This window comes from Apteryx mantelli, chromosome 6, assembly GCF_036417845.1.
Source record: "Apteryx mantelli isolate bAptMan1 chromosome 6, bAptMan1.hap1, whole genome shotgun sequence".
Lineage (NCBI taxonomy): Eukaryota > Metazoa > Chordata > Aves > Apterygiformes > Apterygidae > Apteryx > Apteryx mantelli.
In genome coordinates this window covers 23928261-23956133 of record NC_089983.1, presented here as the reverse complement: position 1 = coordinate 23956133, position 27873 = coordinate 23928261, and the positions used below count along the sequence as shown (strand labels likewise).

The 27873-nt window shown below is 35.3% G+C and overlaps 1 protein-coding gene across 1 annotated transcript in view; it reads right to left on the bottom strand.

Annotated features, from left to right (window-relative positions):
- Nucleotides 1-431: 431 nt before the first annotated feature.
- The window catches only part of SESTD1 (SEC14 and spectrin domain containing 1), a 65359-nt gene continuing 37917 nt past the window's right edge, over nucleotides 432-27873 (bottom strand). Inside the window, exons 9-20 of the mRNA XM_067298991.1 lie at nucleotides 27081-27178; nucleotides 26175-26230; nucleotides 23526-23737; nucleotides 19625-19747; nucleotides 16057-16251; nucleotides 15179-15293; nucleotides 13955-14114; nucleotides 9668-9749; nucleotides 9229-9351; nucleotides 8077-8268; nucleotides 5959-6080; nucleotides 432-2015 (exon numbers count right to left, since the gene is read on the bottom strand). Of these exons, the coding sequence (XP_067155092.1) occupies nucleotides 1886-2015; nucleotides 5959-6080; nucleotides 8077-8268; nucleotides 9229-9351; nucleotides 9668-9749; nucleotides 13955-14114; nucleotides 15179-15293; nucleotides 16057-16251; nucleotides 19625-19747; nucleotides 23526-23737; nucleotides 26175-26230; nucleotides 27081-27178 (1608 nt within the window). The 3' untranslated portion in view covers nucleotides 432-1885. The remainder of the gene's footprint in view (nucleotides 2016-5958; nucleotides 6081-8076; nucleotides 8269-9228; nucleotides 9352-9667; nucleotides 9750-13954; nucleotides 14115-15178; nucleotides 15294-16056; nucleotides 16252-19624; nucleotides 19748-23525; nucleotides 23738-26174; nucleotides 26231-27080; nucleotides 27179-27873) is intronic.

Here is a 27873-nt window from a genome sequence, read left to right as displayed (position 1 = left end):
GACCATTATTTATTCTAACAGGATTCTATTTCTAAACAAACGCTGCAGAAGTGGAGACATAGTGCTTATTAATGACTATAGTCTTGGTTTACTTTTATATTTATGCTTTGTATTAAAGGAATGGCCATTAAATACGTATTTATTTTCCTTGTTTTGGTTCTAAATAAAGTGCTCTCATCCAAATATTAGCCATTGCATCAGCTGCATTCTCACACGGAACTGAGCAATTTAATGCAATTTTAAGATGTTATTTATAAAAAGCCTCTTTATAAATAAGGTCTATGAAACTTCAGTTGATTTTAAACTACACCATTAAGGTAATATCATACCATCGCATCAAATATATCAGGAAAAAAAACCCCCTCGATTTTCTCTTCCAAAATACCTTGAGATGTTAAAAAAAAGTTACCACTCAAGTTACATAGAAACCATTAATTTTGAGTAATTTTAATAGAGAAACTGCTGTATTTGACACATCACTTTCCTGTGCAGAAAATATGGAGAAACTGAAACAAATTGTTAAATACACTATTTGAATGACAGATCCATCAAGAAAACCTGAAAAGTAATAACAGTATCTACAGGAAGGGAGCATTAAGTTTACTGGGAGCAAAATATAGTGAGATAACCAAAAATACTTAGACCTACAGTTGTTTATTTCACAGACAGTATTCTAAAATGGTCAGACACCACACCATCTTCTAGTAAATATGATACTGAATTTATCCAAATTAAATCCTTAAGAGTAAGAAGTTAACTAAATTATGCACGGTTGATTTTGTTTCGATCCAATTCCCTTCTCTTAATAAATCTCACAACTTAAAACCATGAGGTTAGTAATAGTTTAAGAACTTCACTTTAACCATTTTTAATTAGATGAAAAATCTTTATCTTCAAAAGCACTGCCCAAGGGTATCACATTATTCAAGATTCTCAATTCAAAGGGAAAGAAGATTTAAAAACAACACACAAGAGATGTGTGCCAGTCCTACCTGGGAGCAAAGCTGTTATTAATATAATGGTGACTTATGCACATACTAATGTACTGTTGTGTGAGGACTGTTATCAGAAAGTAAGAAAAAACAGAACAGCATCTCACTCCCATATAATAGTTCAAGAGCAGTTCCGTTCATAGCTACAGGGTACTAAACAGTGTGGTTTATAAGAAAAACAATACAGACATTGTAAATATGTTGCAAGATTGAGGGGTTTTACTACCATTTATCACGAAATGTAACATAAATGGGAATACAAGCCAAAACAAGTTTATATCAGATTTTAAAAAGATGATTTTTATTAAGCACAAACAGCTTTTAATACATTATCAATACAAATAGGAAAACATCTGTTTAATGAATTTGATATATCAAAGATTTGATGGATAGGTTGCATACTGGCACAATAAAAATGATCATTTTTAAAAGTATTTCAAATTAAAATTATAGGGTCACCACTGTCTACACTGCAGGTACTTTGCCTGCAGTCTAAAATTACTACATCACCTGGGGACAGGGGAAGCAAAGAACTATGATTTCATGAGGTGGAACTTCTAATGCTTTCATTAGCACCATTCAAAGCTTGCATCAGCTGTTTAACTAAGAAGCAGCTGACAGGTCAGGTAAAGCTTTACAGCAAATTTCAGTGCAAAGTTTACAGCTCCTTTTCATAAGATATTTGGAATCTGTGGTTTCGTAGCATGTTGAATAATTATGGCTTGATAGATATACAGTGTTAAGATGCTGAGAACATTTACTTTGAAAAAATGAGACTTATAATGGCTGTGAAATGTATTTTAATATATTATGCCAAATTCTGTAATATGCAAACAGCATGCTGGATTACAAACTGAAGTCCTATTATGAATTGATAGACAAGCGTCAGTCTATTAGCTCTCCGGGGTAGTGGCTTCTGGTTGTCTCAGCTGCTGCTTTTTCAGGCTAACTAGCTTCATCTTTTCTCTAATGTGTTCTGCTGCAGAAGCCATATCACTTGGGCTCCCAAAGTACTGCTCAGAACTAAAAAAAAACAAAACAAAAAAGTTTGTGAAAAGTAAGACAGTGCATGAATATACACGTGAATGACAAACTCTAGAAAACACGAAGCAGCTTAGAAAAACAGGCATTTTTCCTCTTGAGGTTTAAAAGCCACCTTTAAAAAGCTTTGGAAATGCAACAGTGATGAAGTTTGTCACATCTTGATGAAATTATTATGAATAACTGATCCTCTTACACCCAGAAGTTTCTCTGAACAGCTGGGTACTGTGCTAAAAGCTTGCCTGAAGACTTCCTGATACTATTTGTACCTCTGTTTTCTGGCTGCCTCCAAGCCAATCTGGCAGTTTCAAGTACTGTGACAATGAAGGAAATCTGTCTATACATGAATTTTGACTGAGGTTGTACAATTGCTCCATTATTGAAGGACTCTCTGTATGTGAAGCCAGCCACATGCCATCAAGTTATGTCATCTTTCTCCCAAACCAAAGACAAATATGTCTGTTAAAGTTGATTTGGTCCATTCAAATATAACAAAACAGTTGAAGCGTTAGGGAAAGCATGAACCAAGTTGTCAGCAAAAGGAGGATCTGAACAGAATAAACGTTTCAAAAGAAGAACAGTATCAAACCTTGTTACAACACACAGAGGTTAACAGACTTGGGAAGTGGTAGTAGGACAAAAAACTTGAGATGGAGCCAGGGGATGGGGATACCTGAACAGAAAAGTAGTATTTTGTGCAGGAGGAGACTAGTTGGACTTGGGGACCTCCAGAAAGAAAACAGAAAGCATAAGTGTGTATGTGATCACAAATAAGGTCAGACATTTTTTCTGATGCAGATCAGAAGACACAAGCAGGACAGGGAGGGAACCTGGACTTCCCAGAAGATACTGACCAAAGCCCAAGAGCGGTGAAGAGGCTGATGAAGACTAAAGAAGTATGCTTCTTGGCATTTTATGACATTTTGATGTTTCCCTATATTTCTTAAACTACTTCTACTAATGACCAAACCCTTTGCAAATTGTTTGTTATATATTTCAAAAACTGGAATGCCCAGGGAGGATTAGCAGGGGATCTTGGGAGTTAGGACAGCTAAAATTCTACTTCTAAGGAGGAAGGGACAGGCAGAATTCAGCTGAAGAAATTCCAGACAGGCCAAAAATAACATTCAGGATTCAGTCAGGCAGCCTAAAACACAGGCACATATACCTAGAGCTATTGTGTTTTGTGCTTGTATTGAGCATTGCGTTAGGACTCAAAACTCAGCAGCGCAGCAAGTGTGTTCTTTTATGGGGAGCTTTCCTAGGCTCTAACAGGTGCCAAAGCAAGTTCTGCAAAACATTAACATTTAGTTTTACTTTAATAGTCTATTAAAGTAAATAATCTTAAGAATAAATAGCAGTTACTATTTTTACTGTGTCACTATATATGCAAAACCTACTATAAAAAGTTTTGTATTTAAACAAACATAACACACTTGTTAATTCTTTTCTCATAGCCTAAAACTCTCCAGCTACTCTCAAACACACTACTGAAAGGGCAGTTTTTGTTTAAATGCTACCTCTCTGATTAACAAAGTCACTAAGTAACAGCATTTTGAGTTCACCATCTAAAAACACTATTGATGGCATCCTTGAGGTCTCTTTTACCATCCTTACCCATAAAGGTGTACCACTTACAGGGAAAAAGTACAGGCTAGGTCCTCCAAGTCATACGGCTGGACAATATGAACTACATGTAGTGCACTGTATATACCTATTAAGTTCCATGTGATGTATTCAATCTCCCTGCTGATGCTCTTGATATTAACATATCTTGCCTTCTTGGAAAAATAAGTTACAAACTTTTGACCAGAGGGAGAAAAATCTGTTGAGGCAGCAGTAAAACACTCAGTACACTGACGATGCTACTAGAAAACAGCAAAGCTGAGCATTGCTAAAATGGTCTTCTACATCCATAATTTCTTTTTATCACATGAGGAGTTGGTTGCTACATATCAGATTATAATTTAAAAATATATTCAGAAAAGAGTACAGTTTATTGTTATACTATCCCATTAAAAATGAAACATGACAAAATTACTGCCTATCTTTAAAAAGAAAGATGTTTTATTTAAAAATAGTGTTCTTAATAGGTTTACTTCTTACTAATAGGACTGTAAGAGAAGAGCAACTTTATGGGGCATTACAGATGGGCCCCATTCATCAAAAAAATACCATTTTAACATAGAAAAGGTTTTCTGTTCCCCGGCATGGCATATACGGTCTCATTAAAAAGATACACTAATCGGCAGTTATGCAAACACAGGGTTAAAACTGTTTTTCAAGAGTAGAAGACTTCTTCAATGAAAATATTTATCTAGTGTATTGCAAGGTTCATAAGCAAGACAAAACTATCCAGCACCACATCAGGTATGCACTGACTCAGTCTAAGAGAGCACATGTGTTTCTGGTAAACAGAAAAGCAACTGAGATATAAACAAGCTCACATTAAAATATCACTGTTTAGATTGCATTTGCCAGTGTTCAAAAATATGTGCATGTTTCTATTTCAAAGAACACTGGAAACAGAAAATGCAATTAATTTTTAGGAAATATTCACAGTGTCATTCTAAAAATTCTTTTAAGTTTAGAAATGGAAAGAATAGATAGAAGTAAGCAGCATTCTGAAAAGTGACGAGCAACAGGAATTAACTTTAACGAGCTGAAAGAATAGTCCACAGCATACAAGAAAGTCAGAGCCAAGTATGAGGTTGGTCACAGAGGTACAATATCGAAGGTCAAAATAACTGGGATCTTTGCTCAAGACAGCATCACAAAGTTGCAACTTACTGAATAGCTGACTTGATAACTGTTAGTAGAAGTCTTAGGGAAAGACTGTCAAGGGCCACTTGGGAAACACATAAGGCAACAATTGCAATCAGCCTTTCTAATATTTTTAATCCTTTGATTTCTGCTTTTCAATATCCTTAGCAGAAGTGAAGAACCAGACTTTGAAGCAACAGAAGCCAGACAAGTGCCTCTAAACTTTCGGCAGAAGAGCAGTCAATCAGCATACTGAATACATCACTACTACTTCCGTCACTAGTCTATCTTCTTGGGTGACTCTCATTACCAAACAGAACTATGCTGCATAAGGAACATAATATTTTGGAAATAAGATGACAGAAAATTCATTTGCATGACCAGGAATTTTTCAGACATCAAATTCAGATAACTCATAAGGCCTGCTAACTCAAAATAATTTTGTAGAAAGAAATCATTTCAAAGTTTCAACCTCTAATTCAAAGTATTGATTTCAGATCTCAGATGCTGTGGTCTGGTCCTACACACCCATAGCCTAGTTCCAAGGCTTGGTTATAGCCAGTTAAAAGAAATCAATTGTGAGCTCAAGCATCCCACTGGACAAATATATTTTACTGTACACAGAGAACAGTATTATCATGACTGAGATTCCAAACTCAGTTTACTTTTTGTAGTCTGAGACAGTGACCACTTTTAAATTAGTATGAATACCTCGTGAGGGGGTACTGTTTTATAAGCTGAATAAATCATTAAAATTTACCCTCAAGGTATAGGCTCAGAACTTAAGATAGGTACATTTTGGAATATATTAATCATACAATAACATGACTCAGACCCGATATAGGTTTTTAGGGAGAAGAGATCGGGATCAGGTCGTTGTTCTGTTATCTTTACATACTTCACTGTTGTAAAGACTGCATAAACCTAATAATTACTGAGACTGAAAAAGATCACAAGCTTGAAAGAGCAGGCACATTGTCTTTGGCAAGTCTGAAATTGGACCTGTCTGCTTTCTATGAAAAGGTGGGAAAAAATCTTAACAAGAATTAGTGCACTACATTTTTTATTTCAGCAATAAGCATTCATAATTCTTATGCACAGAAAACTTATGAAACTTTACCAAAAGCATACTCAGAAGGCATTACAATAACATTTTGCATACCCATCGGGATAAACTACAGGCACCGTTAATCTGTCCAACAGCGATTTCCCAACGGCTTCAATTTCATCAAATTGTTCCATTTCATTAATAGCTTCAGGCTGCTCTGGACATTCTTGCAAAATCTGTAAAACAATAAGGAAACATAGACTGAAGTAGACAAAGGATAGCTTCTAGTTTTTAAAGTGCCATTAAGTGGCAGAGTGAATGCTCTTTCAGCATCTTCAGCACTTTGTTTATATGAGATCAATCTTGAATGATCAAAACAGATACGTAAGTTTCAAGAATGAGATTGGTTCAGCTACTTTGAGAAGATCGTTCAGGGCAGCTGCTATTCTGTGTTGGCACATTTTGTGTTACTGCTAAGTGGGTATAAAGAAGAAAAGAATGAGGTCTTGCTAGGAGGTATTCCAACAATATATATTTAATGTAGGAAAAAGTAGGCTGCATCATTAAACATGCAAGACTAACATGAAACAGAAAAACATGAATAATGAAGGGCCCCTTTCAAGCTATTTTGAAACTAAAAATCATACCCAGCAATGAATTCACACAGTACATTAGGATTAAAAGATCTGAACATAAGTGTTTCTGTGCTGGAGTGGGACCCAATACTAGTGCTTAACTCCATATTTTCTTCCAAAAGCACTGTCTCTATTTTCTTCCTCCTTTTTTCATTTCCCCCCCCTACGAAGCATGGATATTATGATCACAAGTTTCTTCACAGTCTCACTAATTAATATGCAAAAATAGTGCCAGGAGAATTACATTTTTGAACAAGACAGTAGTTTTTTCAAGCATCCACTTACTTGTTTTTATTTATGATTGCCTACAAATATAGCAATTAACTACTGCAACAATGAAAGAATGCTTGTAATATGGACTGAGACAATCAAAACTTTTATTAATCACTGAATTCTAATTTAATATCAGGTAAAGCTATTTTCAGCTCCCTGTGGCAGCACAGATGATATATTTCTGCTTTTATGAACCTCCAGCAACTTCTAACTCCCAGGAATTCAAAGTATCCTCCATTAACACAAACAAGAAAGGAATGAAGACAAGGAGTGTATTAATCAACTTTTTATCCATTCTTTTCTTCAATGACAATTCAAATTTTTACTTTTACTGTGTCCAAGGTTGGCTTTTTTAAGTGATAATGGTGTCAATATTGGAGACAGATGTCCTAAATTGCTGTTCTAACACATATCACTTATAAACACGGAGAAAGAACATTTCCTGTACCAAAAGGCCAAGTCCCCCATGAACTATATTCAAGGATGCTTTCTGGAATTCAGGTATTTGAAAACTCCCAGCATTCCTCCTTAGGTAAGCTGTTACTGAACAGCAAGTTTTCCTCACAACATTGTTGCTGACTGCTCCTCCTCTGTGGCTTCTAGCAACATCCAGCTGGGTGCAGGAGCCAGGCCCATAGTTATAGGAGTTGGAAAACCACACTAAGATAGGGGAGTGCTTGGAAGAAAGCATGTTCAACATCCCCCAGGACTGAATTCCAAGTGCAAAATAAAAGATGTAGCAACTTGGCATGTAAGAAAATGAAATTGCTGAGAGTTTCATACACCTACACAATTAGCAGAAGATTACATTATAAACAGAGTGTATAAGGCAATTTATTGCTTTCAACTCTGCAAAGTTCTTAATATCATTGCTTTGTATTATACCTTGCACAACAACACAAATCAAGAAATTTTCCTTGCTTTTAAGAATTACAGTCTAAACAAACACACAAAAAAATGCTTTATGATCAACATCACACAGAATCTGTCTTGGTATTAAGAGTTAAAAAAAATTCTTCCCAGTTCCAATCCGATGCCACCTGTTCAAGGGTGTTCTCCTTTTTGTTATACAGGCCCTATGCCAACATATTGTATGCAAATAATAATTAAGTACTGAAAAAAGTAATTAATAACATAATTCTTATAATCAGTAAGAATTCTAGATTCTTAAATTCCTATTCTTTCTACTTTTTACTATTTAGAAAGGTAAATAAAAAATAAAGTCTAAAATATGCACTGGCAACTTTATTTTTCTTACATGATTTTATTAAATTATTGTTTGCTTAAATTTTTATATTTTTCTTCTTAAAAACACAACACTCACCTTTTCGGCACTTGAATGAAATGCAACAGCTGTTTCCAGCCTATGTACTCTTTCTTCAGAAGTTAATGTAAACTGCTTCCACACTCTGTTCAGTCTTGGAAGTGTGTCCCCTGAGGACCTTGAAGTGCATCGCAGGGACTGGCACAGCACAACTGTAGCCTGCAGTAACTGTCTCCCATAATCATAAGTACTCTAAAAGTTGGGTGGGGGGAGGGAGAAGAAAGGAGGTAAAAACTTCTGCATTCAAATTAAGGGTTCATTAGGATCTTAAAATGATGATACCAGACAGGTCTGTCAAACCTCCTCAACTTAGATTCACAAAGCATATTGAACTAATTTGGTCTACTAGAAAAACACTGCTGAAGCGTGAATAAAATTGCATTTACCAAACACAATTGCTCTAATTGGCACTATACTCTTCAAAGAGCCCCCTACTGACTAGCATTCATGCTGGCAAAAGAAGAGATAACAGTAAGCATCTGAAAAAGTACCTGAAGAAGGTCCAACTTATACATATTCTGTTTGCATATTCGAGGTTTGCAAACAGGTGTGCAAACATGCCCCATGGCTTTAGTGAATTTCAGTATCTTCTTGTAAAACAGGATTTTTTAGTTGGCTGCCACAGTCAAGAGATGTCAGTTCTGTTCTATCCCTAACTCTTCTAGTACCAAGGGCTCCTTGCGTGAGCAGGACAGACACACTAATAGTCAACTCTATCTGGACAACCAAATGAAAGGCAGGCTCTGTTTCATAACATACAGCAGAAGACAGACTGCTGTCAAGTGGCTCACTCATGTTTCATTATCTTGGTTGCAATCCTTCAAACATCATTACAAAGACTGTCTGAAATATCTGCCTTTAAAAAAAAAAGTCAGTGTCAAATTTATGTTCTTGGTTTGCATTGCCTATGTGAAGCAGACCAAACTAAAGGTGGTAGAACTGCGGTGTCACTGTTGGTGATGCAACTCCAAAAATCTCATTAAGCTAATCATCAATTCCAGCAATCATGATTTCTTCATTCAAGCATTGAAGCAAACTATGAAGACAACTAGTAACAGCGGTTCAATAATCATATATATATGGCAGCGATCTTATTTAGAAAATTTTCTGAAACTCCAAAAAACTCAAATTTCTAGAAAAAAATCATTTCACCTGTGCAACATCAACAAATTTTCGATGTTTCTCCAGTAAAACTTTAGTTTCTTGAGTATCATCTCCCAAGCGGATGTGTGTCTTGAGCAGAGCATCCAACAGTTCACTTAACCACTCTACTGCCTAAAAGAGACAAGTAAATTATACAAATGAAACAGTTTTCATACCAAATTAAGAAATTCACCCAGAGGGGTGAACTAACTACAGTGCTGACATATACTTTTTATTTGGAAAAAATAGTTATTAAACTGGTCAATCATGCACGAAATCACCGAACACACTATTTCCAGTCAATTGCTATATCCTTTCTTATTTTCACTCTACAAATTCACTTAAGTAAAATTACATTTGAAAGTGACAAAAATAATGCTGTCAACCCTCATGAATTTAGTCAGTGGACTACAAAGAACAGAATGAAGTTCTGCAGGCAGTCCCATACCTGAGCAGCGTCTTCTTCACATTTAAATAACTGCACCATCTGAAGCATCTTTAGTCGACGCACGTCTACCATATCCTCACACCTTAAACAGCAGCACAGAAAGATTCACCAACACAAGCATAGCAGACCAAACAGACTCCACATCTGACAGTGACAGTATAACAAACCACATGTTTTCAGTGAGCAACATTAAGGTGCAAATGTTCATGAAAAGGTGATTAAAGTATTCCTGTGCTGCTCAGCTTGGCCAAAATAGACAATATCTTGCATAATATTGAAAAAGAAACATGCAATAAATACAACTGAGTGCTACAAAACACAAAAGTTATGATCTTTAAGACTCAGACATGTCTATACTATAGATGAGAATACCAGCAAGTTTTGTGGCCGTGTAGCTGCATTGCAGGTTCCTTACCTTGTTGCTCTGGTAAGATTTGCAGGCCACACAGAGGTTTGCATGGCTAAGACAGACTGCTGCTTCTACTAAAGTTTCTAGGTTAAAGATGGCTTAAACCTGGCAGGATTCTGACCTGTACTGTCGCTGATGACAAAGCTTTCTTGGTGAATAAAAATGAAGACTGTTTAAAATCACAGCATATATCTTTCCCTCTTTCTTTTTAGCTAACTACATAAAGTTTGCAACAAGTGGACCATTACAGGTAGGAATCAAAGTCTTACAGGACTCATTTTGATGATTTCTTTTGCTATAATCTGTCAGATTTTCTGAAATTGTACAAAATCCCCTTCTAGAAAAAAACAATTTCACCTGTGCAACATCAACAAATTTTTGACATTTCTAATCTAATTCATAAAAAAACTAATTCTAATTCTTCTGTTGTGAATTAAGATCATTTTGTAATTCCTTTCCTAGGCAGAAAAAAAAAAAGTATTGGAAGTTTCTTTCTTTACACAGTGAGAGCTAAACTTTAATACAACCAGCAGAAAGGCCTTTCCACTTAAATTTCAGAGCCTACTAAGTAGGCAGCAAGATTCAGACTCCTGTCCAGTGCAACAAATTGAGTTAATATCAACAACAGTTAGCACTGTAAGTGTATGGTGAAAGCAGTATGCACACATCTTTTCTCAAACTAGTTGGCCAATTCACATAAACACTTCCCAAGAGCAGTTTACTAGAACGCTGAGTTTTGCTAAGGGCCCTGCAGTGTTGGGATGTTTACAGGTAGGTAGCAGTTACTGTAGTTTAAATGCAGGAAAACAGCTTTTTGGATTCCAAAAACATAATTAAGGCAGTAAAATATCCCTAGAAATAGCTACTAACAAAACTCTACGTGTGTGCATATATCTAAATAAATGAAAAACATTCAACAGAATTTGAAAAAAATGAAATGTTGCAAAATTACTATTGAATGTTCTGGACAGACAGTAGTCCTTAGGTGTTTTTCAGTGAGCAAAGATAAAATCTAGCAATGTAGTCAAAATAGAAGTAATAAAAATGTTTTATCCACTTATACCTTAAAACAGTTCTGTTTTCTGCCTATATAAAGGGCTTATAGTCACTGATTCCTTTGGAAAAATTCAGACAGCAGAAACCAATCATGTTCAGTTCCCAACAATATATATTACTTCTATTCCTTCTCCTCCTTTTGATGGAAATAGCCCACTACTAAAACCCCTTCTTAGGTATGTATTTAAATGAGAAACCTCCAATTCTATGGTAAGATGTATTATATGGTTAGCTGATAAGCTTTTTTAAATCTAGAATAAACTATGCAGATTAGTTTTTACAAACCTAGTGAAATTCTAACATTCCAATTTCTTTTCACCACCTGAAGGATACTACAATGATAGTATTAAGGAAACATACAGATTCTGTTCAGTTCTGAAGATGTGAACTTCACTGGCTTCAGCCAACTATCTTCTGAATATTACACAAAAGATCTAGTTCACAAACTGAATACAAAAGCAAGCAAAAAGTTCCAGTAATCGCTACAACTAGGAGAAGCTACATGCTATTTAGGGCAACCAGATAAGATTAAGGATGCTGACAGTTAAGGCAGATTCAAAATGTGTCACAGTAAGAGATAGTAAGAAAAAGGCAAGCAATTTAGAGTAGTTCTTGTCATTTTAGAAACCCTGTCAAGTGAAATGGATTCATGAGGTTTGAAGAACCTTGCTGGAGAAAACAGACTGACACAGAGAAGGGGTGGGGTAAAGGTGGTGTCCTACAATGTTTTACTTAAGGGGTATGTCATCTAAATGGATGTTGTCTGTATCTGCTTCCTCTCTCACATATGAATGCACAGAACTTCTCCTTCTCAGCCAAGGGACTCAAATTCCCCAGTGTAACAGTAAGAATTATAAGCATGGAACATAACTGTCTTCAGAGAAAAGAGACAGCATTCAAAGATGCATTTAAGCACATACACATAGCAGATGCGTAAGAAAGAACATCCAAGCAGGGTAAGTATATAGCAGTATTTCCACAATAATGTAAGTTTACTTGCATCTAGTAATTCACAGAGACTTTGAAGCAGAAGTTACAATTGTGTTTAATGACCTTTGATATATTTTTCCCTCCATAAGTTTGTCCAAACACTTTCTGAAACTAATTAAACTTGTCATCAGCAAGCCTGAGGCAAGAAGTTCCACAGCTTAACTACATGCTGTTGAAGCAGTATGAGCTCCAGCTTTCAGTGTTCCTTATGCCAGTTTCATTTGATTCCCTCACCTTTTGTACTGGAAGAGGCAGAGAAGTCTATCCCTATCTTCTTCACAGCTCACTTGATCTTAGAGACCTTATTGCATGTGTCTCTCTCAGACTGAAGAATTCTCTTTATTCATTCATCACCTGAAAGCTGTTTCATACCTTTGATGATCCTTGTCTGAACATTTTATTGACATTTTTGATCCTCTAATTGACTTATTACAATTCTATATCCCTTCTGAGAAGACAGACCAGAATTGTATAACATTTAAAATGCAAGTGCATTACAGATCTATGCAAGGTCACACTGACATTTTCCTTCATTTTTTATTCCTTTCCTAATACTCCTTAGCTTTTTATTTGCTTCTCACACTACAACTGAGCATTAAAGATACTTTGTTGCAAAAACTTTCTAAGTTTCATCTCTGAGAAGTGACAACTGCCATTTTATTGCCCAGACAGTGACATATGGTCCTTCTGTAACAGTTTGCACTTGATCCTCTAAACATCAGCATCAATGAGGTAAATAGGATTTGGAGCACATACTTGAAACAAGACCTTCTTTAAGTGCTATCATAAAACACATGGTTTCTTAGACTGAGCTATCTCAGAAAACAATTTGTGAGTAGCAGAATTAATTCCTAAAATGAGCAACTTAGTGCTCATTAAACCTTGTTGTTTCCTAACTGCATCTCTGTCTGTTTGGCCATTGCCCCCAAACTTCAAGCACTTTCTATGGAGAGTAATTTATTTTCTCAGAGGTTCCAGCAGTTATGACAAGCAACACCATTTGATTCTTTCACATTGTGGAGGTGAAAAAAAGGCAGTACACCATATCTATCCCAGTACTACTACATCTTTAAGAAAAAGGAGTCAATGAAAGGCTTAGAGGAAGAGGACGGTGACAAAAAGGAAAAAAAAACAAACCAAAAAACACACACTCCACACACGATCCTTTCCTTCTCGCAAATCCAACTTTCCTCAGCATTTTACCCTAGTTCAACTTCATCCCCCACACTATCTTTTTCCAAGACTCACAAAAACCACATTCTGAAAGCTGAATTCTGTCCCTCTATTTTGCTGGTCAGTGGCACAGGGTATGGAGTGAGACCTGACACCAGCTTCTCTTTCTTCCCATCTTTAGGGGTGGAAACACCGTGCTCAGACAAAGGCTAGAGGTTGTGAAAAAGAAGAGCAGAACCAAGTTGGTGCACAATTACTACAAAATTTTAGAGCCATCATCACTGCTATAGTCTTAGTATGCTTTCCATTTCAATCTGCTAACATCTACAAGATGCCTCTTGCATCTGTCTCTCTATAGAAGACACTTCTTCCACATTTACAAGTACAGGAAAGCACTCAAATACTCCATTCAGTACTGAAAAGCAAAAAGAACTTAAATTTAAGAATATGCTGTAACAGATGGGGGGGGGGGGGGAAGGCCAGGGAGAAAGAAAAGCTTCAGTTCCATTTAACTATACTACAAATAGTGTAAATTACAACTGTACTATATCCCTTAACTGAAGATAAAATAAAACTGTCTCTTTAAAAATATATTTTTAAGTGACCTATCAGGAAAATCTTAATGGAAAATCCAAACAAATTAGAACTGTTGTTACTACCTTTGTTTTCTAAGTTGCATATCTTCCATCACTCCTTGGATGTGGTCCACATTTTCTTTGTTTTCAATGGTCACATCTTTTCCATAGGCCCATGATGCCTGATTAGATATCTGATCAAGAAGACTTTGACCTTTCTCACGCAAGCCTTGCAAGCCTAAGTCTAAAACAAAAGAAAAAAATAGTCAGTCTTCGAAAAGTTTGCTTCCCCTCCCCAAGGAGAGAGATGAAATACAAAAGAATCTCTGAGATAAAAGGGTGGAGAGAGGAAAAGGACATTACTATTTTTGTCTCTCTCTGCCCCTTCCCTTTAATTTTTTCTTAAGTCTGAGGGAGCATTTGTCAATATTAATGAAGAGCTAAGGATACAGACTTTGCTATTTTATGATCTAGCAGATAAAAAGGAAGGAAGAAAAGAAATAAAAGCTAACAGTCAGTGTTAACTTTTCAGCATAAAAATAGCTACTTAATGTTTTTCATCCACACAGTTGCACAATACTTAAAATATTTATCACCACTATGCAGTTGCAACCTAAATGTTCTTTCATAGCAGAAATTACTATTTTATGATACATATGATATGGCTGACACATTTTTCTATACCAATATGCCAACCCTTAGATCTGCTCTTGCTTCTATGATCTGGCAGGTCTACTATCTGTTCTCCTGAAGGAATATCCGGTTTACGCAGTATTATATTCCGAGCATGATTACTTCAGCTATATATGTTTTTACTTCCCAACCTTTCTCCTACAGGATACATTTGACAAAATAACAACCTTAAGTATTACTTTTAATAAAATATGCATTCAAAACTACTGCAAAATATTCAATACAAGCATTCTAAAACTGAATAAGATAATCATCTTATTCATCGAGGGGTCACTGCTGGGAAGAAAAAAAAGATTATTTAAGCATTGTATTTCCAAGGATGATTAAAAAAAAAGAAAAAGGTTTGTTCACAAATGCAAAACATGGTAATAGTATGTAACAAATGCTTATATTACCCGTAAAACCTTTAAAAGACATTTCCAGAACATTTCCCCAGATTAAAAGCATAAGCAAATCAGAGATAGTTAGGTGGGGCATTACTTTGCCAAGAACCACAAGAGGCAGACATTACTTTTCCCACTCTTTTTCTTTAGTGAGATGAAAAAAAAAATTTTTTTTCCCTATAATGCATTTATTAGAATGTGTATACCTGAAATGCAGAAATATTTTGCTTACCAACACTTTTCAATTTCTCTTCCAGTAGTTTTAAAGTTTGTTGAATTGAAGCTCCATCTGCTGGTGCTACATCTACACACAGCATTCCTAGTAAGCCATCCAACTGCTGAGACAACTAAAATGAAAAACAGCACATACAATTTGGATTTTTTTTTTTAAACCGCCATCGTTCTTCAATTAGTTCACTCTAATTGCTCTAAGAAATTAAATGGCAAAATCCTGTCCTGGTTTTATCTACTTCTTTATATACAAAGAATACTATCAAGATTGTCCCCCCCCCACCCCCCACCAAATCACAAGGTTAGTTAAATAATGATATTTAGAAAGAAGTTTTGAGCTTTAGAGGCTTGGCTTTACATTCTGTCTAAATGTTTGGGAATCTCTCATTTTCAAGTTTCTCTTTGCATCTACACCAACCAGAATGTCAAGATGAAAGATAAACAGCCCATCTGCTTGTATGATTCCAAGTGCAAACATCCCTAGAGAAAAAAAACCTAACAATCCAAAAGTCTTTAGACAAGTACAAGAACAAACACCAGTATTAAAAAGAAGCTATGAAGAGTATATCATCTTGTGGTACAGTCAATGCATATACCTCTAATAAAAAAGGAGGACAGAAGAAAGCACATTTTTTCTAGTAAACTTTTCTGTTTAAATACTATTGAAATGTAAGAGGTATTGCAATGTCTTTCCCACTTACAAAAGGGAAAATCCAGCCTCAGAGTTTCAGTCATAGTAAATGAAGACTTTCTGTATTTCCCAAGTGACATTAAAATTTTTTTCCAGATAAATCTCTTCCAATATATTGAATACTTTTAATATTAAGACAATAATATATCAACAGGTGAGCCTGGAATAAGTTAAAAAGAAAAGCTTACATCTTGGGCAACACTGTGGAACTCAAGTGCTGCTTGTAACAGGTTCTGCCTGAATTCCAGCTGACTGGCTTGCCGGTAACACACATCGCTCAGCTGCTGCTGCAACGCTTTCAGTTCTACAAGGTCCTCCTCATCCCCTGCATTTAGAAGGGCTGCAATCTGCTGATTAAGCTCAACATAAACAGCAAACCACTCCTAAAAAAACACAAGAAAATTCAGCCTTAAAATATTATCAAACATAATTTTGTTTTTCTTAAAATGGCATGCATCTAACTGCAGGCTAATAGACTAAAAAAGGAACCTATTACAGCTTACACTGTAATTATTAAATCTCACACAAGAGGAAGGAACTTTTCTCATTTCAGAATGACTCAAAACATGCTTAAAACATTTCAGGTAATATACTGGTATATAAGAAAACAGTGCAGAAAGATGGGAAGATCACAAACCATAAACACAGCCTGGCTACCAGCTAACAGAACAAACTCCCATTAAAACTATTCTATTGAACCAAGAGAAGAATTTCATCATTTTAAAAAAGAAAAAAACCTAATATTTACATGATGATAGTGCTCTACTGTAACAAAGGACAAGACCTTTTGCCAAATCATAAGCATTTACAAAAAGCTATTCATAAGACTGCTCAGTGTTGTTCTCAGTAAGGCAAATGAAACCAGCAGTAAATTTCTTAAGTGTTTGGGGAAAAAAAGCACTACTGTCAAAGTGAAGTAACACCTATGTTCTGAATAAAACAAGGCATCCATATATGGAAGCTTATTTTTAAAATGACCCTTGTTTCTTATTTAAGGAAAGCATTATACTACTCATTTCAAAGTATGTAGATTTCACTTTCAAATATCTTCATTACTGAAAACGAACACTGGAGTTTATTAATGTTGTCATGGTGGTGTATTTGCAAAAGAAAATAGTTTGAATATTTAATAGTTCTGAGAGATAATAAAAACTACTTGATACTTCAAGATTAAATTCACACCTTGCATGACTTATAAGCCTGTAAAGCAAAACATGTCTGCTCAACAGCTTTCATTCTGGCCTATGTTCAAGTGACCTTCAAATGCCCTATGCTTTTCTAATGCAAGTGAATAGCACCATCTATTGGCCTTAAATATCTGATTTAATTAGTACTCTTGTCACTCTCCAATTAGGATGTTTGCAATTTTTTTAAATTATGCCTTAAGCTTTTGCATCATATTTATTTACAAAGCATGCAAAATGTAGGGTATAAATATGCATATTCTGATTTTTTTCCTGTTTAGTCAAAACCTTTTCTATTGTCTGCTCACAGAAGAAACTGAATATGAAAAGATGAGGGGAGGGAAAAAAAAAAAGTCATTAAAAAGTTAGATTAGCAATCAGCCAAAAATTTAAGAGCACAATAAATCTCTCATCCACCCCAACCAGAGCACTTAAGGGGCATGTCACATGTATTGTCACACTTGTGCTATAAATCTATAGGTTCAATAAATTCCATTTACACAACAGCAATAATTAACTCCTGTTATTATCTTTAGACACTGAACATACAAATCAACCTTACTGAGTGTGATAAATCAACTACAATATAAGAGTCAAAAGATAAATCTAGATCAAGAAATTTTTTTATCATTAAAATAAACAATTGCAATAGTTAATTTTGGTCAAAATAGCACTGAAATTAAGAGACTGATAAATCAAATATAAAAGGTATACTTCTGACACTTTTCATATTATCCACAGGATAATAGTTTTCATATTATCCACAGACTTCTAGTTAGATACAGCCATGAGGGATAGCTCAAACCACGAAGAAAAGACCAACATTTGCCCCAAAATAGCAGCTCTAGTATATGGACTCTGAATAAAACAAGAAAAAAAATGCAATAAAGAAAAAAAAAAATCACCATAAGAAAATTATTTTTCATTTTTAAGTAAACTGAAAGAACAACAACAAAAAACCCAATCTTTAAAACAAAACAAACATTTTTGGAAGCCTCTTCAAAATAAGAGTAATAAAAGCAACAATAAATGGGATATACGATGAGAGAAAGCAAACAAGCTGTCAATTCAAGTTTTAGGAGAGAAAAAAATAGGAAAATGCTAAAGGAGGAAGAAAAGACAACAGGTGCACTCAGCTTTGTACCTATTACAAGATGTTTAGAAGTTATGGAAAAAGGCAAAATATATTTTGTCCAGTGCTGTTTTTAAGAAATGTGTTATTTATAACGGGGAATCTGAACTTAAGACTGGCCAGTGGTTTCCCAAATATTTCATATGGCTTATAAGTTAAAAATCACTTTTCTGGCTGTTATTTCTACAAACTCACAGCAGCACCTGTTCTGTTTTGTCTGTGCTATATAAACAGTGATAAGGATGCTGTAGGCCAGCCTGCAAACTTCAGTGGCATCTCAATGATTTCAGGGAAGACTGTATGCATCCCCAACTAAAGCATAGTTCTCTATGTTAAAGATATCCAAGTAAGAACAAAGTATATTAAATCTTATTTTCCCTTGTCAGTTTGAAGTGCTAATATGATTGAAAGGTAGTCAAAATTATTTTTCTCCAAAGTAGGCAGAGGATTTTTTTTCAATCCATTAGGATCCAAATTGTAAGATGCTTTCACTTCAGAAGATACTATTTTCAAAGTAGAACCACACTTAAAGAGCTTAGAACAATGAAAAGACAGAAGATACAGGATACATTTGACCAAACACAGACACCCACAATGCACATCTCTACATCTGAGTGAAGAAATCATAAACAGTAGAGATGTGGTCAACAGAGGCAGTGAAGTCTAGGGCACAGTGTTTCTCAGACTAAAGTTTCTCCCCCCACCTCTAAATAAGGTCAGAAAAATCATGCCTCAACAGCGATTATTTTCCCTGCAATGACTGTAAAGGGAGCTTAGGAAAAGCTGGTTGAATTGTCAGCGTCTACATGCATAGGTCCGACAAGAGGAAACACCCTTTGGCCATTTTCCCTTTTAGAACATGGAGCATTCAGATCTGGGTTATAATAAAGTATCTGATGGAAAGAAGAAGGTTCTACTAAACCTTAGGAAATCTTCAGGTTTAGAAGTAACAAAGGCATCAAGTCAGTACAGTTATAAATCAGTCTCTTCAAATTTTCATTACGAATTTTACCCATATTTTAAGTTTTGATCAGTGAAAGCATTTACTAAGAGCTGAAACTGGCTTAATGTGGTTTAATAAAGATGAAATGTTAACTTATTCACTGGAGAAGTAAAGGACTTCTCAACTATTTTGGTAGAGAGGGGAAGGGAAATTTACTCCTCCTACTTGAAAATGAAAATTTAAGAACTGCTATAATGCAACAAGAACAAGACAAATCATAGATAAAAATCAGTATTTTTCTATACTGGAAAACAAAATAAATAAAATCAACATGTAATGAACATACTAACTTCTTAAACTGCTCAGGTAGTCTTTTCTGTAACCCATAAAATCATACACTACCCTAAATTTCTAGATATTCATGACCAAAATACATTGTTCATAACTTCATGTACTTAGAACTATTTTGCTACTGAAGAGGGTAGGAAAAGTCTCACACTGTGTTGACTCTCAATTTCTTCATGTTTCTGTTGCAAAGCCTGTGAAGCTCTAATTGAATCACCTATTCCCCACTGGGTTCTTAGCTGTTCTGATCCGGGTCCTTCAAGCCAATTGACTACCTGTCAAGAACATAAAGGTGACAAAAAAATCAAATTAATTAAATGAAAACTGGCATAAAATGAATTTTGAAACATAAGTAGAAATATTTCAATATAAGTATACATTTATCACTTTTTTTTGTTTGTTTAGGATTGATGGAAGTCTTGTTGAAACCATTCACATTTTTCAAAAGCTTTCAAAAGGTAGAAAGTACTTTTCACTAACCTTAGCCTGTCAGCTCCATGCAAGCACATGGCAGCTAGCAAAAGATTTGTCACACAAATACTTGTCATTTCATACCTCTGTCAACAAACAAGGTTAACACACAATTGTCTTGATAAATGGAGCTCATGTTCAAACAATTTCCCCCCCCCTTAAGTGACTTACAATGCACATAGCAACACTGAACTGTTGAATTCAACTTCATGCTTGAGAGTCTTCTCCTTTTGTTGAAAATGTTAACATACAAGTACAGGACACGTATGTTTTTCAAAATTAAACACCTTTGGTATTTTATATATTTAGGCCTTGAAAATTGCTCCATTCATATACCAGAAGCCTCTTTCAGAGTCTTAACAGCAACTTTTCATGGGATCTGCCTTTGCAGAACTCTCCACAAGGTGACAGTGGTAGTGTTTTAGACTACAGTATGGATTTACTTTTCTGGAAAATTAATAGGTCAATTTATGTTAAAATTATTCAAAGGAAAGCTGAGTATCTCAAATTTAGTTTTCTTTATATAAGTTTGAATTATTAGATGATCCCTATGACAAAAATATTATGATAAATCTTTAAACAGATCTAGAAAACAGAGGCAGTCCTGATGAAACCTAATGCACAAGTCACTTCTCATTACTGGAGTCCTGAAGCAAAGAAATACAGGAATATCCCACATTCTGAATCTTAGTAAAAAAGCACACAAAACTGGCTTCTTCTCTTTTATGCGACTTTTCTTTAAGCAAACGTGCCAGAATAGCTTCACATATTATTTTTTCCATTTGTCTTTATGGTTAGTGTCACATTATGTATTGTATTATACTTCCTAAAAAACTATGGACTAATTGGACCATTTTCTCAGTGCTGTTAGGCCACATTGCAACAGCAATCATGAATGACCATGATCATTACAGGAAGTTCGCTCAATTCACTCCAACTTTTAGTCATCCTTGTCTGTGTCATACTTTTTAAATGAAGCTCTATTTCAGAGCACACACTTCCAAAAACATCCTAGGTTTTATTTACTTATATATCATTTCTAGGGGCCTTCAATTGTCAAATCAGGACTCCACTGCTCTAGAGTCTTTTTGTTTTAAGACAAGCTCCCTGTTGCACTCACCATCTGTGCACAGCCATCTCTTGTTAAATATGACCTAGAAGTGAAGGCACTAAGATGTCCCCCTGTAACCTCAGTGTGGCCTGGAAAACTCACATATGGAAATCATGGTTCTGGTGAAAGCCTGAAACAGTGTGCAAGACTACTGCTTAGCAGCCCCCTCTCCAACCAAGGCCACTGCTCCATTTCAAGTTTTCAGCTACTACTGTATTGCCTCCTGAACTACTTAGTTCAGCATGTGGCCACCCTTGTGGCCAACACAACAAATAATTGATCTGAGGAGAGAGAATCATTAAGTCATTAAGAGACACTGAGGAGGAAGCAATATTATTTTCATAAAATAGCTCCTTTAAATGGTCAGTGACTAGTGACAACTACAAGGCTAGGCATATATTTTTGTAAATTGATTAGAAAAGTAATAATTAACAATTCTGCATGAGGACAAAGCTAAAATTTATCATAATATACAGAACTGTCTACTAGCAGTCTGCTTAGTAAAACTGCTCATCAGAATACATCTGGAAATCATTGCCATCTTTACACTGCAGAATGAGGGAGAAAGGGAAGGGAAATAAAATTATGGAATAAGAAAAAGAGTGGTGGTTTGGAAGGGGGGATAGGATATTGAAGGCAAAAGGGATGGTCATGCATGAATGTTTTGAGAGGGGAGTAAGAACTAAGCAGTTCACAGTAAGCTGAAGCAGCACATAATGAAAATGAAAGAAACACAAATAAAAGCCAACCAGAAGTGGTAAGCAATATGAAAAGTAATAAAAAGAATGAAATAGGAATAGAATTGTAATGAAAGATGACAGGAAATCAAATCATTAAAATCAATCAGCAATACAAGGGCGTGTGTTGTATGTACAAACTCATTCCAACTTAATACTGTTAGAGCATGTTATCCTGCAACTTCTGTTCGGTTTAGCAAAGTAAGTTTCAGAGCACTTTGTCTCAATCAGTTTCCTCCAGTGCATCACTATCTTCTTATTCTTCTGTTAGCCCAATTTTCTCCCACAAACCAACTGGAAACTAAATCAATTTTTAGATTTTAGTATGTTTTTCACAAATTTGCATGCTATTTAGAGATCTTTAAAATGTACTTTATAAAACTGATCAACTCACTAAAATAGCTAAGCACACTCCTCCTATGTGCTGAGACTTAGCTGACTTACTATGCAGCATCTGTAGTGTAGACAGAGCAAACCGATAACTATTTCTAACACAAATATTGCAAAATCGGGCTGATGCCCCAGTAAACAAGTCTATTCAAATGCATTAACGATGGCTGTTTGCCAAACTGTTATAAACATTTCAATCAGTACATCTTGTTCAAACTAAATAACTTTACCACATGAAAAAAAACCAACTCATCACCTGATTATAACCACTGCCATGCTAATGTGTTCTATGCAGTATTGCTTTCATCTTTTACATATTTTTGTTTTCAGCTGAAAATATCAAAAGATGACATTTGCATCCCCTCCCTTTTTTTAAAAATATGAATGACTACACAAGTGAAAAATGGTATTTCAGTACATTTATATTTTTATTGCTAGAAATAACAAGATTGATTAGTTTTTATATTTACTCATACCTGAAATGCTATGAAGTATAATTACTTGATTCCTTCCCCACACATTAGAAATGTCAATGCTTAAAGGTTAAGAGCAATATGCGTTCCATTTTCTGCATATTCAAACTATTACAGAAGCTTAAAAACATATAAATCTAATTTCAAGTAATAAACACCAGAGAAATAACTTAATTCCATTTCCTCGATTATTTCTACTGAGACTATGCCTGTGAAAACGTTGAAAGTGCCAATTACATGCCTATATCCAAAGGACCAAAGCAATTCATTATGACCTTTAACACACAATTGATTAGAAAGTTTTGTAATCATTCTTGTCAGGGTAGCCTTGAAATCCAAAGATAGAGAGTTTAATCACTAACTTCATTAAAGCATCAAGTGTTAGACAAAAAGGAATAAGTGATGACTTATTTTCAGTAACATGAACTTAACATGAGCAGGGGAAGTTTTCCAACTCACAAGCTAAACTACAGTCAAATGTGTCTCTCCTGTGAGTGTTCCTTTCTTTGCTAACAGGCCAGGCATTTGACCCGCTGACAGTGTAAGAGTAGTTGTCACAGTACACAGTATGCAGCAAAGGGACAATGTGACGGTTCTTCAGAAACACTGTGCAGATAGGAGAGCAACTCCATCTGAATTCTGTATGCTAACTATCTCTACGTATCAGAACATGGAGACTTTGGAAAGTCACTGCATGTAGCCACAACATAAAGCACCAAGTCAAACCAGCATGTCAGTCTGAGGAGTGAAAGGGATCATTAAGACTGGAATGAAGATCTTCATCTCCGATTCTTAGTTTTGTAGGAAATCACAGCCTGGGGCATGAACTCAAACTTCCATCTCACAGTATCAAGAAAAACTTTGCGCTTACCTGCATCACTTTCTGCTGAATCTCCTCTAGTTGTGTTCGCTTGCTACGTTGCCTACAAACTTCCTGGTAGCGGGTATATTGCTCTCGGAGTGAGTCTAGGAGCTTCATGACCTGCGGCTGAGCAAGTAGCTCATCATCCATTGGAGACCAGGACACCCCTCCATCTGAACCATTGAATCGACGCTGTTGCAACTCAGATAGTAACTCGTGACCTTTAAGGATACGTACAGCAACATGGTTAATTTAGATCCCCCCCCCCCCCCAAAAAATCAAATCACAAAAACATCTAGTAGGCAAAATTGCTTTTAGACCACCTGCTGGTACATTCTTGCAGCTAATGATTTTTTATGCATTGGGCACATTTAATGATATCATTTCATTAACAACAGGCAGAACACTGTCCAGTCTGTGGGGTTGTATCAGTCAAAATAAGGCAGAAATCATCTGGTATATTTTAGACACAGAAAAAAGGTACCAAGTCTTCAGTACTCACACTGACAATAATATTGATTAACAAAGAAATCTACTCTTAGATTAAATGGAAAATTTAGATTAATTAAGCATATCACTTTTCTATTAGCTTACAAAATTTTATGGCAAGTACAAAACATTCGCAGAAACTGTGGTGTTGAATCCAAAATATTTTTTACCAAAATTATTTTCTCACTTTCCCTACCTCTTTTTTTGTGTTCTTAAGTACCACATCTGCGTGCAGACTCTCTGCAGTGTAACAACTTTCATACATGCAAAAGTAGCATGGTGTGATTCAGTCCTCTGTTTCAACTGTCCAAAGAATACAAGCTATTGACAAATTATGGTAAAGTTTTCAGGATGTAAACACCATCCTTCCAGGAAGTCATCTATTTGTCACCCAAAAGCCCCAAAAACTAGTTAGCAAATAAAACAGTGTATTAGTCACTAAAGAACTGCCAGCGTAAAAATGAAAGGCTGCAATCAGTTAGTTATGCAGCTCTTAAAACAGTAATGCAACAGTTCACTAAAAAGATTTACCACTAAAACAGTAATTATCACAGCTCAAGGAAGATGCAGAAAAACAGACTCTGAATTCAATTGCTTTATCTAGACAATCAAAATGCCAAGAGCTTTTGAGATTGCAGCAAGAAACTTTAAATTACTCAGCATATATTATTGTGAAATGAGTATGTCTTGGGACATACTGTGGAAATAAAAATCTTTGATTTCATCTTATATAATACTACTAGGCACAGATAGATAATTGCAGGGCAAACACAGGCTCCCAGAAGTTTCTTCAAGTCATAAGTTCTACTGGGATAATTTTCAATTTTTATTGTATTGTTTCAGCAGTAAAGAATTTACATTTTCACAGTAAATAATTTTATTTTTTTTTTAATATTAGGTTCTTGTGAAATTGTAACAAATACACTTTACATGTGGATTTGGAGCTTGTGAAAGAAACAGAACTTAACTGTGGAAGACAGAAGCCTTCTATTTAAAATCCTAGAACAGGGAGGAAAAAAAATTTACAACTTTTCCTTATTTTGCCTTTGTTTGTTTGTATTTTACATTAAAGGATAGGAAAGTTTAACCGGGGACAATTTAATCTTTGACTTCTCAAATGTCAATACAGTGGGTCTGACAAAGTGAAAGGTTGATGGGAGTTCCTAAGAGACACTTAATGAAAGTTCTTAAACTCAACAGCCCTAAAGAATTTTCATTGTGTGATAATTAAGAAAATAAACAATGTGTATAAACTAACATTTTTGGGAGCCACTTACTTACTCAAAGTTAAAACTGTTGTTTTGTCCAAAAATCTTACCATTAGAGGAGAACACACAGTTAGACTCTAAAATCTATCGACAGCGTCAGTGGACACTTTACATATAAGAACCTTAAAGGCTGCAGGAAGGAACTTCAATATTATTTCAATTTCCAACTTCAACAATATTCTCCCAGATTTAAATAAGCTAAAGCTTTTATGCAGAGTGCATATAAAGCCAGCAGTTCTCTGTAGCAATTAATATACGTGATTCACATGTTAGTTTGTACAAGGCTATAAGATAATGATCCTAAGCACTCCTTAGAGACCCTGACCACCATGTTAATATTATACATTACTTCCTACTCCACAAAGGCACAAATCTGTTAGCAAATTTCTAGTCCAAATCAATGGTGGCACTATACCATGAAAAATAAACCTGCCTGAAAGACATTTATATCAAAAAACCTCAAATTGTTTAATGCTCAAGGGAGAGTCTAAGCACCAAAGAGCCAGAAGACTGTATGCTTTACTTTTACAACTGGTCTGCTCAGAACTAGGCTGATACAAACTATCAAAATTGTGTGGGAAAACATTGTCTGTATTGCAACCATTTGGTGGCTACTGAGTGGAGTTCATTCTACAATGCTGACATATTGTCATCATCTAGAAGCAATACATTCTCAAATTAAACCTATTAATTATGGTAATTCTGTAAAAATGTTATCAGGATGGCTCCCATTTACTCGTTAACTTTTTTTTAAACTCAGCAAAGATGACATTAATTGATAAGGTTATTAGACTGTGAAATTAGTTAAGATAGTTATTTATCTTCAGTGCCTTCACTTGAAGTTTCGAAACAATTTATGTTACTTTATCGACCAAAAAGATCATTTTGCAACTTACTGTACCTGTCTGGAGTACCGTCTCAGGATCAACTGATGGAAGAAAGTTCAAATCTATTGATCTTAGAACAAATAAACATATTATTAATCATATTATTAATCATCTGTATTATGGTAGCACTAAAGAGCTGTTAAGAGTCTGTATGCCTCTTTTCTTCATGCCTTTCCTCCCCCTACGCTCCTCCAGAGAACACATTATATATAACAAGACAAAAAAAGTGCAGATAAAGTGAAAAACAGCAGTATTCATAGTTAACAGAACTCAACAACAGTGCTATCACTGTTACAAGCTTTGCTCTTGGACTGTGACCTGCCAGGATAACAGCACAAGATCAAAGTCTCAGCGACTTGCACACTGTCATGTAAGGAGTTTCCAACAAAGCCTAAAACTGAAACTTAATCTCCTGCATCTCAACCCAATACCTTAAATACATGGGTTCCTTGCAAATCTATAAAAAGACCTATCTTTTATCAAAGTCTTAGGAAATAATCAAGAACACCAGCTTGTCCCTTACATTGTTTTGACACATATTGTAACACACTCATTTAAAAAAAAAAAAACCACACACAGTTCTTTAGATTGTTTTGGAGCACACTTACACAAATGCTTATTAGAAAGTTTAGCACCCAGAGTAAATTCATCCTTGATTCTAAATAACAGTAAAAAGAATTAGCCAGGAAAGCCTGGCTTTTTCAACTTGTATCAGAAGTGCAACTGTATGTAGTCAATAGCCAAATGAGTATCTGTACACAAAGACACTGATGAATTTTGTTGTTCACATTATAAGCCGTTAAGATTTCTTTACATGTTTCACAAAATATTAAAGGCATATCATACTTGTTCAATATTGTTTTGATTTACCCCCAAAATTTATACTGAATTATGTTTATTTCAAAAAATTAATCAAATACCTCTCTTTCTCTTGTTGAGTCCCTTTATCACTTCCATTGTTAATTAGAGCAAGCTCATCTAGTAACGACGTCGATTCTTTTGTGAATTTTTCAAATACCTAAATAAAAGGCATGTTTTAATTTTTAAAAAGCAAATTATATATAAATTAAAGCATATAATGGAGGACAACTGAATTTTGAGATTTCTTTAAAATTGTAAGTCATTATGGACATATTTACCCTCCAACTTCATAAAAGCCTTTGAAGAAGGTTCTTTGTTAACATATAAAATAGGTTAAATGAGGCTAGTGCTACGTAACTGAAGAGACATGACAAAGATTTTTAGTTGGAGCCAGAAACAAACACAAAGCAGAAGTCTCAGCTAGGATGGAAGTACTGTACTTATGAATTTTCTGAATGTAGGAAGAAGTGGGTAGAAGCCAAATTTGTATATCCTATCCAAGAAGGAAGGTTTATGAAGATATTAGCAGAAAGTTGGCCAATTTTCAAATTAAGAAAAATGAGGGAGTGAACAAGGTTTTCTGTATAAGCAGACTCATGATATTAAAAGCCCAGGCCTTCCGCCTAAAATTCTATCTACACAGATTTTCTTTTCTTCTCCTTATTTGTCCAGACTGTTTCTTCTTTGCCTGAAGTTGAAAATCTCACTTGTCCTAGTCCTGGCACACGTACAGATCAGTCAAAGTCTAGTAGAAAAAAGCTCACAGCAGATAACCCTCTCTCTGTCCTAAGGTCTGAGCACATATGGCTGCTGAGATTCAGCAGAAATAAAACAAGGTACACAGTGTATAAA